This window comes from Leptodactylus fuscus, chromosome 1, assembly GCF_031893055.1.
Source record: "Leptodactylus fuscus isolate aLepFus1 chromosome 1, aLepFus1.hap2, whole genome shotgun sequence".
NCBI lineage: Eukaryota > Metazoa > Chordata > Amphibia > Anura > Leptodactylidae > Leptodactylus > Leptodactylus fuscus.
The window spans coordinates 184,762,211-184,777,576 of record NC_134265.1 but is presented as its reverse complement, the minus strand read 5'-3'; the positions used below and the strand labels follow the sequence as shown (position 1 = coordinate 184,777,576).

The 15,366-nt window shown below is 41.9% G+C and overlaps 1 protein-coding gene across 1 annotated transcript; it reads left to right on the top strand.

The window, feature by feature from the left end:
• Positions 1-4,182: 4,182 nt before the first annotated feature.
• On the top strand, positions 4,183-11,354 carry LOC142211681 (solute carrier family 46 member 2-like). The gene is made up of 4 exons (XM_075280401.1): positions 4,183-5,224; positions 7,063-7,146; positions 8,108-8,264; positions 11,306-11,354. The coding sequence occupies exons 1-4, from the start codon at positions 4,183-4,185 to the stop codon at positions 11,352-11,354; spliced, it is 1,332 nt and encodes a 443-aa protein (XP_075136502.1).
• The last annotated feature ends 4,012 nt before the right edge of the window (positions 11,355-15,366 follow it).

Below are 15,366 nucleotides of genomic sequence, written 5' to 3'. Positions count from 1 at the left end.
ATGGACATAATGTCATATGTGGGTATAAACTGATATTAGGGCACAGCCGGACACAGAAGGGAAGAAGGGTTATTGGGTTTTTGGAGCGCAGACGGTTTGGTTTTTGGATGCCATGACACTTTTGCAGAGCTGAAACACCAGTAAAGTGGAATCCCCTGATATGTGACCTTATTTTGGAAACTACACCCCTGAAGGATTTATCCAGGGTTACAGAGAGCATTTTAACCCCCAAGTGTTGCTATAACTTATTATCCATAAATGAATACGAAGCTGATTGTGAGAGGTGAAAATGACAATTTTTCCAGGAATCCGTCCTTTCAGTGCATAATATATTGTGCCCGACTTGTATCAGAGATGAACGCTCTGAAAGCTGTTGTGCCCGGGATACCCGCTTAACAGTTTTTGGAGTGTGTATCTCTGCTGACATAAGTTGGGCACAACATATTGGGCACTAAAATGGCGAATCTCTGGAAAAATTTCATTTTTATCAGCAACGATTTCATTTCTGGAAACTAAATAAATGCAACACTCAAGGGTTAAAAACGCTCGCTACGCCACTTGATAAATCCCATCAGTGGGGTAGTGCCCAAAATGGGGTGACATGTCTGCGGATTCTACTTTATTGGCACTTCAGGGGCTTTGCAAAAGTGACGTCCAAAAACCAAACTGTGCGCCAAAAACCAAAATAGCGCTCCTTCCCTTCTGTGAGCGGCTGTACCCAAATAGCCATTTCTACCCACATATGGCATTAAGTCCGTTATCCGGGGTACACCAGTGTCATACATGTGGGCATACACTGCCATTTGGGTACCCAGCAGGGCGCAGATGTGAAGGAGCGATATGTGCTTTTGGAGTTCAGATTTAGATTCTTCGTTTTTGGACACCATGTCACATTTGGGAAGACCCTAAAATTGCCCCTACAAAATGGGGTCACTTCTTGGGGAATTCCAGTTTACTGTCACCTCCAGGGCTCTGCAAAAATGTCAAGGCACCCAGAGGGTCCCTCTAACGCTGTACCCCAAAATCTAAAAAGTGCAATGCACCTTCCCTTCTGAGCCCTGCTGTGTGCCCAAGTAGCAGTTTACACCCACATATATAACTTTTTTCTACCCGGGATGGCCCACTTAATAGTTTTAGGAGTGCAGGTCTTTGACAACACAAAGTGGGGGCAACGTATTGGGCACCGAAATGGCATATTTCTTTCAAAATTTCAATTTTCATTTTGTACATTAATTTTTTGGAAGAATTTTTAGGCTCAAAGTGATAATACCCCTTGATACATTCCTTGATGGGTGTAGTTTTTAAAATGGGGTCACCTTTGAGGGGTTTCCATTGTATTGGTACTTTAGGGGCTCAGCAAATGCGACATGGCACCTGAAAACTATTCCAGCAACATCTGCCCTCCAAAAGCCAAATAGCGCTCTTCCCATTCTGAGCCCCACCATGTACCCATACAGCAGATTATGGCCACATATGGGGTATTGCCGTGTTCAGGAGAAATTGTGTAACAAACTGTGGGGGGCTTTTTCTCTTTTAACCCCTTGTGAAAATGAAAACTTTGGGGATAAAGGGACATTTTAGTAATTTTTAACCTACACATCCCAAGGTTAGTAAAATCTGTGAAACGGCTATAGGGTAAAAATACTCAATATACTCCTCAATTAATACCTTAAGGGGTCTAGTTTATAAAATAGGGTCATTTATTGGGGTTTTAAATTATTTTGGTAACGCAAATCTTGTTTGAATGTGCAATGGGCCTGAAACATTTGGAAGCAAAATTTGTGTTCTGAAATCCAGTTGGTGCTCCCTTCTTTTTGGGGCCTACCGTGCATCCGTACATAGGATTAAGGCTACAAAGTGTACATTTTTGAACACGGGAGAAATGGGGCCATCTATTTTGGGGTGTTTTTCTTCATTTTCATGCGTTGTTGTGTAAAAAAAACTGCCTTTAAAATGACTCTTTTGTGTAAAAAATATGAGAATTTTTTGTTTGACACAAATTCTTTTAAAATCTATGGGGTAAAAATACTCACTATATCCCTCAATGAATACCTCAAGGGGTCTAGTTTATAAAATGGGGTCATTTATTGGGGTTTTCAATTGTTTTGGTAACTCAAATCTTGTTTGAATGCGCAATGGGCCTAAAATATCTGCAAACAAAATTTGTGTCTTAAAATCCAGTTGGTGCTCCCTTCTTTTTGGGCCCTACCGTGCATCCGTACATAGAATTAAGGCCACAAAGTGTACATTTTTGAACACAGGAGAAATGAGGTCATCTATTTTGGGGTGTTTTTCTTCATTTTCATGTGATATGTGCAAAAAAACTGCCTATAAAATGACACTTTTGTGTAAAAAAATATGAAATTTTTTTGTTTGATGCAAATTTTCTCAAAACTTATGGGGTCAAAGTACTCACTATACCCCTCAATGAATACCTTAAGGGGGCTAGTTTATAAAATGGGGTCATTTATGGGGGGTTTCAATTGCTTTGGTAACTCAAATCTTGTTGAAATGTGCAATGGGCCTAAAATATCTGCAAGCAAAATTTGTGTTTTGAAATCCATTTGGCCCTCCCTACCTCTTGGGCCCTACTGTATGTGTGTACATAGGACGAAGGCCACAAAGTGTACATTTTTTAACACGGGAGAAGTGGGGTGATATATTTTGGGGTGTGTTTCTTCTTTTTGATGTGTTGTGTGCAAAAAAACTGGCTTTAAAATGACATATATTTGAAGAAAATGAAAATTTTATTTTTTTCATCATTTGTAATAATTCTTGCAAAACAATATTTGTTTGATCAAAATGCTCACTATACCCCTTAAAGATACCTGAAGGGGTCTAGTTTTACAAATTGGGTCATTTAATGGGGGTTTCTGTCATTATGCCACCTATTCCTGTCTGCAAACATCGCTTGGTACAGGAAAAAATCACAAACTCAAAATTTCCAAATTTTGCTTATAAACTTGATAAACTTCTAAATTGTCTAAATTACTCAAATATGTTAAAATTATTTCAAATATGCTTGAAACACAAAAGGAACATTTAGAAATATATAACTACTAACTTTTTTGCCCTGTATTATTGTGCATATGTGAGATATTGCAGCTGAAAATGGAAAACATTGAAAAATTTTAAAAATTTTCAGCATTTGCGAGTTTTTTAATAAATTTACGCAAGTTATATCAGTCTAATTGTACCTTCTCAGTAAAGTAAAACATGTCACGAAAAAACAATATCAGAATCGCTTGGATGCCTAATACTGTTACATAATTATTCACTGATAAAGTCACACAGGGCAAATTTCCAAAATGTGGCTTGGTCATTAAGGTCCAAAACAGGCTGGTCACTAAGGGGTTAATGAGCGATCTGGGTGACAGCACGCGTGCCAGAGTAGAGGGCTCTGTGTGCCCTCTCTGGCATGCGTGCCATAGATTCGCCATCACTGGGTTCAAGGTACACTTCTGGCAAATCTGATTCACTGTTTTATACCTTGTGCAACACCTAAGGTGGCAGAGCATGACATAAGGATTCTTGAGAGTGCCATGCTGAGACCTCCACCTTTATATCCTGCTCAAGGTACAATACAGTGAATTAGTTCATCTGATGTGTTCCTTTAACTTCTTAAAGAAGAATTCCTTTTCTGATAAACATTTGCAAATGTTAGGTTCAATATTCAATGAAATGTAACACTTATTACCATTATAGTATTACAGATTATAATATTTATAATCTGTTTCTTGCAGAAAACCCCCTTTATGGAACATGAGAACAGAATCAGGGTTAATCTGTTATTTTGTTAAACCATTTCCTCAATTTCTCAGTTTGTCATTCATGTATTGCTTAAACTGGTCTGAGTGCAAACAGAGTTTGGTTCCTCCTACACAGTAGTTCAGTTGATATGAGGAAGTGTCTGCTCTTAGCTTGTCGCTGTTATTGTATGACAGTAGTTATACTGGATATGCCCGTTTTCTACAAAAACTCTTCATGGTTGTTTCATATAAGTAACTTAAATTACTAGCTGTTACACTACAGAATATCCCAGGAGAGACACGGATGCAGCATAACATGTTTTCAGGATTTGGATTTGCAAGCTATTTCCTGCATTAATCAACCAAGAAGTTACCCGACTGAAAACCTATTCTATCTGTATTGCCTTAAAGACGGATACAGGTACCTCCAAGCATGGTGCAGGTCAGGACCTGGATTGAGCCAGTAGTTGCGGCAGCTCAGGTGGCCAGCTCTTTCTATGACACGGCACTACTTTTTGCAGTCAAAAATTACTATAACCAATCTATTGCATCTCTAAATACCTCTGATAGCAACATCCTACAAAAATCCATATCAAACTTCTACATTATCTACAACTTAATTCTGGGATTAGCACCTTTGCTTTCTGCTTATATTTTGGCTAAAATTGGTGACCGTCAGAGAAGGAAGGTCACTATAGGTGTGCCACTACTTGGGTATTTGCTATCCCGAAGCCTTTTATTGCCAGTTATGTTCTTGGATTGGCCTATTGAAGTGATGTATGGATCTGCTGCATTGAATGGTTTAACAGGATGGTTTACGACCTACTGGGCTGGTGTGATGGCCTTAGCTTCTGAAGGATCCTCTGAACAGACACGTTCTGTGAAGCTCATTGTCATTGAACTGGTGTATGGCATAGCTGGTTTTATTGGTAGTTTAGCTTCTGGACATATTTTTCTGAGTGTGAAAATCACAAACCATCAAGGTACGACCCTAGTAATTTGCAGTCTTTTCTTTTATATCTTGTGTTTAGTGTATGTTATCTTTGTATTAAAAGTGCCTCTGCAAAGAAACTCAGGACTTGTAGATCATGGACATGCATCTTCTGAGGAACATACTGAAAGATCAAAACTTCTGGGAGAAAGATGTGAAGAATCACCCAGTTCTACATCTGGGATACAATTTCGAGGCTTTATTGCTCTTCTTTTCACCACTGCCATATTATACAATATTGCTGTTGACGGATCTGTCGATGTACTTTCCTTATTTTTGCTGAACAAACCATTAAACTTCAGCCCTGTATACATTGGTTATGCTAATGCAGCTGGCTATATGATATATATAACCAGCTTCTTAGGAGTCTTCATTTTATCCAGGTGGCTTAAGGATGTCACTCTTATCCTTATCGGCATAGTGTCCTTTACTGCGGGAATATTCATCTTGGCATTTACACGATGGGCTTTCTTATATTTTATAGGTAAGTAAAAATGTTATTGTTGTTAACACTGCTTTGAGGGCTTCTTCATTATAATATAAGGGGATTGTGTGAACAGTCGCTTACATAATATTATTAAAGGGGTTGTCCCATCACAAGGATCCTATCTATACTGCTTGTTAATGTGGATTTAAGACTTTTCCTAAATACACTGCTTCAGCAAAACTGCTTTGTTTGTCCACTATCTTACTTTATTCAATTCTTTATGGCCACAGCCCTGACTTAGCTGCTCATGAGTCAAGTGATGTATCTGCTGCTCTCAGGGGGGAGGGAGGAGGGGCTAAGTGCAAGGAGCGAGCCTGTGTTTCTAGCTATTCCTATGTCTACACCATGTGCCCTAGCTCCCTGCACTCAGATAGGGGAGAGGAGCTGCTTTCATTTCTTCTGTTCTCCCAGTTATCAGGCTAGCTAATTCAGTTGTGTTCATTATGGCAGAGACAGGCAGTGTCTGTATGTAACACAGAATGGAGTTGCTGCTGCCTGTACTTCATAGTCCAATATGGGTGGGCGGAGCTACACGGAAATTTGGGGCGGAGCTAAACGGCAGGTTGCATGTGAAACCCCGCCCACCAAATGATGCAAGAAACCAGAAAGAAAGAAGATTTTACAGCAGAAAAGACTGAGGAGTATGTGAGGTGGGAATACCCCTTTAACTGAAGCGTTTCCTCTAAAAGTAAGATTGATTAAATAATAATAATAATGATACTTGTGGCACGACCTATCAAATATCTCACAACTGATAGATAGTTCTCATTTGTCAGGGTATCTGATAGAAATCATGGGTGCAGTTCTTCCATATTTTTTAACTGACATTCAATAAACATGCTCCATAGAGTTTAGGGAAGCCTCTATCCCTAAGATCAAATGACTAGTAACCACAGGCTGGTTCTAGGAGCCATAGTGTTGGTATAGTATGCATTACTTACTTATTAAGGTTCTGACAGTCAGTCCCTAGTAAACAATGTTTGCCCATAGCGGATGAGAACAGTACAGCATAAGGATGACTATAAAATATGAGATAACTATAATGTCATCAAGTAGTTATTGCAAGATCCAATAATTCATGTAGAAAATTAATATTAATAAGACTATTGAGTAATTTGCTGGCTAGAGGAAAATAAAGAGCAAATAAAAAGGCTCAACAAGGGTTCAGCAAGAAGGTGTCTGCCAAGGAATGTGCCCCATCTGCCTTGGTATTTCCATACAGGGCTAAGGAAACACTAAGCCTCTGCCCCAGGTGAGGGAAGCCTAACTCTGATAGACACCTTTATAGTCCTGAACCATTAAAGGGGCTCTATCACTAGGAAAAGTCATTTTTAACTAATCACATCCTTGCATAGCCTTTAGAAAGTCTATTCCACACCTACCTATAGTATATAGATTGCCTCAGAGGTTTCTGAATAAGTCAGTTTTTATTCATATGCTAATTAGTCTGGTGCATGATACATCGTGCACTCCTCTCTTGTTGTTTTCTACGGGAGACTGCTGCTACTGATGATGATGACTCAGCTTCCTGTTTGCCTCACACACACAGGAGATAATAGAAGAGACGAGTGCTGCTGGGAACTTCCTGTGCTGGCTGAAAGCTCATTAGCATATGAATAAAAATGGACTTATTCAGAAACCACTGAGGCAATCTACATACTAAAGGTAGGTGTGAAGTAGCATTTCTAAAGCCTATGCAAGCATGTGATTAGTTAAACAATGACTTTTCCCAGTGATAGAGCCCCTTTAAAGAGTCCTAATCTTCTGGTTGTGCTTTGTTTTTATCTGTAGGAAAGTTGATGATGTTGGTAATTTTCATTTTTAATGTTTTGTAGCTCGTGGAGTAATGATGTTTGCTATAATACCCGTTCCAACTATAAGGTCAGCCTTATCCAAACAAATCCCAGAATCATCTTATGGTATGTGAAAAACTAGTAAGACGTCTATAGAAACCTGAATTTTAGTCTAACCACAATTGTTGTGCCCCACAGGAACATGACTTAAAATGTTAGTAATGACTCAGACTAATATTGCTAAGGATGTTTCTTATGGTTTTATAATGTTTGCATTATTCTTTTTATGTATTTTTTTTAAAGCCAGGATTTTTTTCACAGGGGGCACTCTTGTATCTTTCTTAGTGTAGCAGGGCTTTGCTACACAATTGCTGGTACTATTAATAATAGCAAAATGAAATCTGTCCTGCGCTAAAAGCTGCTGTCACACAGGGTATGCTGTTTATGGGGTTGTACTGTACCTATTATTTCTTGGATTTGATCTTGGGATCGAAATAGTGAATGTAATGAGTGTAATGGGTTGAGTATAATAAATGAGTCCTTTGAACTTCTACCCTGCTGTCAGCAGTATGAGACTTAGGCTCGGTGCACATCTGCGTTCGGTATTCCGTTCAGGAAATCTGCTTGGGGACCCCCTGAACAGAATACCAAATGCATTGACAAGCAGTGAGCAATGAAAGCACACGGACCCCATAGACTATAATGGGGTCCATGTGTTTTCCATGTGGTGTCCGCACAAGTCATGCGAAGAGAAGTTCATGAAGTAGTTCCTGAAGTACTTTTCTCTCCGCATGTTCTGTGCGGACACCGCATGGAAAACACATGGACCCCATTATAGTCTATGGGGTCCGTGTGCTTGCATTGCTCGCCGCTTGCTAATGCATTTGGTATTCCGTTCGGGGGATCCGCAAACAGACTCCCCAAATGGAATACTGAACGCAGATGTGAACCGGGCCTTAGCAAGTGATTTTCTACATTTCTGACATACAAGTTTAGAATGTACTGTATCAAACATTGATATATTTAGCTGTTTTCAATTTTTTTTATATTAGTTATAGCTGCAGTTCATTCATATGTTTTGTTTCAGGTAAAGTATTTGCTGTTCTCCACCTATCATTGTCCATAACAGCGATTGTGACATCAGTTGTGTTCAATAAGATTTACCAAGCCACTCTGGACACATTCAATGGCACCTGTTTTATTATATCCGGGATCATAGCAATTGTCAGCCTCATTCCTATTAGGTATGTATTGTATGGGTGACAACAGTTTCCCACAAAAATACTCTTATCTATAATTAATTCTGAGAAATCCATGATATTGTATTTTATACCATCGTCATATTATATTTGATATGTAAAGCGGAAATTGTATACTATATAATGGGTCCTGTGATGAATCGGACCCCAATCATGATTCTCAGCTATATTTATAACTACCTACGTATTGTATTGTATTGACTGACCCTCAACTGTATATCTTGGAGAATGACTTATCTGGTCTGTATTTGCCATTTTTTAAGTCACCATCCTGCTAAGGAATCTTGTTATCTCAGTAGGATGTGAAGGCTAGTGACCCAAATGGGTGAATCTGATTATCTGTGGCCAGTTGCCAAGATCAAAAGCCATTGTCTCACCCTAGGCATGGCATTAACATATCTGTGCTAACTTCCTTGATTCTTAGCAGGGGGCCATCCTGGCTCTGAAAGTTCTAACACATGTGACCAGACTCTGCGGAGTCGGGTTGAGGTGGTAGAGAACTTCATACAGTTATGGTTTTATGATGATATTGCGCCAGGGAAAGATGCTACCATTATGACAATTAGATCTTCCGGTGCGTAGTAGTGAGACGCACGTTTTTAACCCAAAAACTTTAAGCCTACGGGCCTGGGAAGAGCCCAGGCCCAGTTCTCGTTACTCAAAGGGTATTGAGTTATCACGTTTGGTGTCAATATGCTGGGAAACTTGCGGTGAGCAAAGACATGCCACTTGTTTGACCGTATATTCATGTAATGAGGAATTATGACCATTTATAGTTATTTGATTGCCAAGCTAGAGGGTGGTCCGAAAGCCCTGATGATGTCATTTCAGGGTGGAGCCCAGGGTCAATATAAGAGTCACCTGGGGCGGAGCTTCTTGTTCTTGTTCTTCTCATCTGGACACATGTGAGCAAGTTGGCTCTGTGTGTGGCCCCCTCCCCCCTTGCTGGGGGGGAAGGGTGGGGCAAAGAGGCCATGTGCTGAGGGACAAAGAATGCCATGCGGCCAAGGGACTTTGAAAGAGAGCTATGTACTACTTTAACGCTAATGGACTTATGGAATTATGAGGACTATGATGTAACGCCTATCTGATCATGGATTTATGGACTATGGACTTTTTACATCGGTATGGAAAAACTCTCTTTATTGCTATATGCTATGTGGGGGGGGTGCTGTGGTGCCCCCACCAGAGTCTTTAATGGACTGTATCTCCTGCCTTGTGGGTACCATGCGTTGGCTGCGGAATCGCCGGGTGCCTAAGGACTGTTTCTGTTTCTAATCTTTTAATCTCTTTAATCTGTTTTATTTCACTGCACTGTAACATACCTTCTCTGTAACCGTATAAGCTTGTGACCGCCAGGGTATATCTTTATATGTATTTCTGGCTGACCTAGTATCGACCATCTTGGGTTAATAAAATGTTAAAACTTTAGAAGGCTCTTCTCGTATTATCCTATAAGGCCCGGTTCTCTCTCTGGGTTTGTGGGAGCGGACGGTATAGTTAAAAAGACGATCGCGGGTTCCGCCTGCGGCGAAGGCCGGGTGGGCCAGAGGTTGCGGCCTGGTGGCTGAGGTGCGGGCTGTGTCCTCGCGCCTTGTGGGGCAGGAGGCTGGGGCGGAAAGGGGCGATACGTCACAGGTCCCAAAGAAAAGATGCTGGTGTTGTTGGTGTATAAACAGTAGGTATATAGGAGCAAGCGTAATAGATTCCTACATAGTGCAGAAAGAACGTATCTCCCAAAAATCCATCATACTAAATTCTTGTGTCATGACATTACTTTGTGCATTAACTATGTACTGTACATCACTGTTTGCATAATTCCTGATTATTATTATAGTTATTTTGACATAACTATGTAAATTAACTTCACAATCTCTTGCTACTGTGCTGTGACTTCCTTGTGTTTTTAATCCCATTACTGTGAAATCAGCATGTATGTTATCTTGATGTCATCACTTTAGCTACTGTGAAAAGCAATAGTAAGTAATAGTAAAATGGTTATGTTTTGAACTGCTAAGGTGGACATGGTAGAATGAGACCTACTGTAAGGGAACCCTAGGGGGTCTAATAAATGCATTAAATAATAAAAGTAAAAAATAAATAAATAAATGAATTAAAAAAAACAAAAAAAAAGTTCAAATCACACCTCTTTTTCTAGAAAACATATAAAAGTACTTAAATACTGTGAAACACCTACACATTAGGTATCCCTGTGTCCGAAAATGCTCAGTCTACAAATCTATAAAAATATTTTCCCATATAGTAAACACTGTAGCGGATTTTTGTTAAAAGGGGTTAAAATGTAAATAAAACCATATAAATTCCGTATCCCCAGAATCGTACCGAACCATAGAATACAGATGACATGTCATTTTAGCTGCACAGTGAACGCCGTAAAAACAAAGCCCGTAAGAAAGTTGTACAAAAGCACTTTTTCGTCATATCCACCCATTCTGAATTTTTTTCCTGCTTCCTAGTACATAATAATAAATGGTAGCATCATGAAGAACAATTTGTCCCACAAACATTAACACCTCATATGGCTCTGAGAGAGGAGAAATAAAACAGTTATGGAGTTTAGAAGGGGAGGGGGGGGGGAATAAAAACCAAAATCAAAAAATGCCTGCGGTGGGAAGGGGTTAATGGGGCAAATGTGCATTTTCTTAGGCCCTGGGGAACCACACATTTTGCCCTAAATATACTCTGCCCGTGAGTGTCGGATATGAGTTTTTTATTAGCTCTATCAACTGTTTTGTCATTTAAACTCCCGGGTGACCCATACATGCTGATATCTATGACCTTACTATAAGTTGTAGCTCCAGTTTTTGCTTCACTATTTTTTCAGTGAGACCAACTGAATATAAAGTAGACTTTTGTATGTAAATGTTTTCTCTTTTCAGAGGTTTATAGAATTTGTACAGACAATGTTTTCTCTTTATACTGTTGTAATATAGTTGTAATATGAAATTATAAAATGTCCATATTGTTCCAATATGTAAATAATTCTATCTATCCTTTTATTTTAGTGTTTCTGCGTATAAATATCCAATGCTCTATGCCAACAGGAGACAGTGATCAGAATACATTCAAACATATAAACACTGAAAAGTTTTATCGTTTATATATAAACATTGTGACATGTATTATAATGTGCTGTAGTAAACTTGTATGTATAGAATAAAGTCAAGAAATAGTTGTTCATTTTCATGGTTGCCTGATAATATGAAATAAACATTACAGAAAAAACTAATATGTTGAAACTTGAGGTATCCTTGTCTTGTAGAATTATTTGGGCTTACTGAACTGTGGCGGATCCAGGGTTTGCGGGGCCCTGGGCAATTGACTTTGGCGGGGCCCTACGCGCAGCGCGCCGCAGCAAATTAGGCCCCACCCAGTTTTATGTTGACTCCGCCCATTCTCATTCATTTTTCATGTGATTCCACACAGTATAATCCTCCTACAGTCACCCGTAAATTATATGTCCCCCCTCCATCTCCCCCCATTTTCATATACACCCTTCATCTGCCCCCAGTTTCATGTCCCCCCCCTCTATCTCTGTCCCCAGTTTCATGCCATTCTCCACCTTTATCTGCCCACAGTTTCATGTCCCCCCCGTCTCTGCCCCAGTGTCATGCCGTTCTCCCCCTTCATCTGCCCCAGTGTCATGCCATTCTCTCCCCCCTTCATCTGCCCCAGTGTCATGCCATTCTCCCCCCTTCATCTGCCCCAGTGTCATGCCATCCCCCCCTTCATCTGCCCCAGTATCATGCCATTCTCCCCCCTTCATCTGCCTCAGTGTCATGCTGTTCTCCCCCCTTCATCTGCCCCAGTGTCATGCCATTCTCCCCCCCTTCATCTGCCCCAGTGTCATGCCATTCTCCCCCCTTCATCTGCCCCAGTATCATGCCATTCTCCCCCCTTCATCTGCCTCAGTGTCATGCCGTTCTCCCTCCCTTCATTTGCCCCAGTGTCATGCCGTTCTCTCCCCCTTCATTTGCCCCAGTGTCATGCCGTTCTCCCCCCCTTCATCTGCCCCAATGTCATGCTGTTCTCCCCCTCCATCTCCCCCAGTGTCATGCTGTTCTCTCCCCCTTCATCTGCCCCAGTGTCATGCCGTTCTCCCCCCTTCATCTGCCCCAGTGTCATGCTGTTCTCCCCCTCCATCTGCCCCAGTGTCATGTCATTCTCCCCCCTTCATCTGCCCCAGTGTCATTCTGTTCTCCCCCCTTCATCTGCCCCAGTGTTATGCTGTTCTCCCCCCCTCCATCTGCCCCAGTGTCATGCTGTTCTCCCCCCCTCCATCTGCCCCAGTGTCATGCTGTTCCCCCCTCCCCTTCATTTGCCCCCCAGTTTCTTTGGGCCACCTCCATCTTTGTCCCCAGTTTCATGCTGTTCTCTCCCCACCCCCTTCATCTTCCCCAGTGTCATGCCGTTCCCCCCTCCCCTTCATTTGCCCCCCAGTTTCATGGGCCCCCTTCATTATGTTCCACCTTAATATTTAATACAAAACAAACACTTACACTCACCTTCTATCACTCACCTTCCATCGTTCCCCCGACGCTCCTCTCTCCAGTCACATACGCGATGCAGGAGCTGTGAGATCAGCTCCTGCTTAGCTGCGGCCCGGCTTGCGTGTGTAAGCGTGACATGATGGCGTCATTGCGCCTACACACGCAAGCCGGGCCGGAACTTTAAAGCAGGAGCTGAGCTCACAGCTCCTGCTTTAATCGCGTATGTATTCCAGCTCATCGGCGGACAGACGCCGATGAGCTGAAATCGTGACAGGCAAGTGCCGGGGCGCCCCCAGAGGCTCTGTGGGCCCCGGCACTTGCCCGACTATGCCGAGGCTGACCGGGACCATTTTGTTAGGGCCGGGCCGCGGGGCCCCGCTAAGCGCGGGGCCCCGGGCGGTTGCCTGGCTCGCCCGGCCCTGGATCCGCCCCTGCTTACTGATGTCCCAGCCTAAAAGAATGTCAATGACAAACATTTGTAATGTGCTTTTCACACCTGATGGATTCAAAGCACAAGGAGAGTTGTGGAGTCAGTGGCTGTGGCTGCCATACAAGCGCTAATCCTCAACAACTACTGTACATTGAAAACCAATTGACTTAACAGTAGATTTTTTGCATGTAGGAGGAAACCCACACATACGTAATTTACAAACTCCATACAGATCTTGCCCTTGGTGAGACTCAAACACAGGACCTTGGTGCTATAAGTTATTTGGCCGCTCAGTTATTTTTTTTTTTAAAGAAATTGCTCCAAAATGTCCATACAATAATACCAGTCATCGTTCATGTACATAAACATCAATCATTAACATCTCTAAAAGTATCAGCCATAGTTTGTATACAAAAATGACAACAGTAATGAATATAAAATCAAATAGGGGCAGAACATTCATAAAAGTGTCAGGTATTGTTCATATAATCCAAGATGGACACTTAACTATGTCATCAAATAATAGGAGTAGTCTCTAGACAGAAGTGATATAATGTAGATTATACAGTGGCTTATACAGATGATCCTCTGACGATCATGGTCACAGGGGCTGCGACAGCGACCAGGCCTGGCTGGGGAAGGGGCCTGCAGCCAACTGGTGATGGCCGGGGCCTGGTACCACTGTGACAGCGGTCAGGGAAAGCCTGGTTCCCTGACCACTATACATATTGTAAATGAAAAGTGGCCCTGACATGACACCGAGCCTCTTTTCAATAGATACTAGCCCAGGGGAGGTGGCTTAAAATAATAAATACTTATACTCACCTCTCTTGGGCTCAATGTACTCTCTGGCGCTTTGCTATCATGTGACTAAGGCCTGAGAAAACTCTCAAGATTAGAACCTTTAACCTCAATAATAAAGACCTCAGGAACATTAACTATTGTATTACTACCTTGTTTCTCCAAAAATAACCCTACCCAGAAAATAAGCCTTAGCTTGAGTCTCATGGCTCATGTGATAGGCCTGTAATACAGCTCACCAGTACTCTATTTTGCATTGACCTGGAAAAATAACTAAATGAAATAAAAATTCTGGATGAAAATGAATGTCTCGTTTGGCATACATCCTTAGTTATGTTACAAAGACTGTTAAAAGGTTGGACTTTGACTAGCTACCCTCCAATAGGTGGTGCTAGAGGAAAACATACTTTTTTGGAAAGAAAACACAAATCAGTCTCTACCTCTTTTTTTTTTGCATTGTGTGCAACAAGTTATAGTTGGTATTCAAAGTAATGCTTTTTTTTTCTAGAGAAAATGTCAAAAACAACTAGAGATGAGCGAACAGTAAAATATTTGATGTTCGGTATCCGTTTCGAATAGCCGCTCAATATTCGACTATTCGAACGAATATCGAACCCCATTATAGTCTAGGGGGAAAAATGCTTTGTTTCAGGGGATCCCACCATTCGACTCAGGAGGGTCACCAAGTCCACTTTTAAACCTCAGCAAATGATGCCAACACCTCTAAAATGCAACTGGGACAGCAGGGGAAGCAAGTCTGGGGGCATCTAAGACACCAAAGTCCCTCTATTACCCCACTATCACAGCCTAACAACTACACACTTTCCGCATTCAAAAAATTCTCTATCAAAATGGGAAAATACTGCCCCCAGTTTCTTGTCCCCCCATCTCTGCCCCCAGTTTCTTGTCCCCCTATCTGTGCCCCCAGTTTCTTGTCCCCACATCTCTGCCCCCAGTTTCTTGTCCCCCCTTCATCTGACCCCAGTTTCTTGTCCCCCCTTTCATCGGCCCCCAGTTTCTTGTCCCCCATTTCTGCCCCCAGTTTCTTGTCTCCCCTTCATCTGCCCTCAGTTTTATGCCCCCCCATCTGTGCCCTCAGTTTTATGGCCCCCCCATCTGTGCCCCCAGTTTGTTGACCCCCCATCTGTGCCCCCAGTTTCTTGTCCCCCCATTTCTGGCCCCATTTTCTTGTCCCCCCCATCTCTGCCCCGAGTGTCTTGTCCCCCCTTCATCTGCCACCAGTTTCTTGTCCCCCCTTCATCTGCCCCCAGTTTCTTGTCCCCCCATCTCTGCCCCCAGTTTCTTGTCCCCCCTTCATCTGACCCCAGTTTCTTGTCCCCCTATC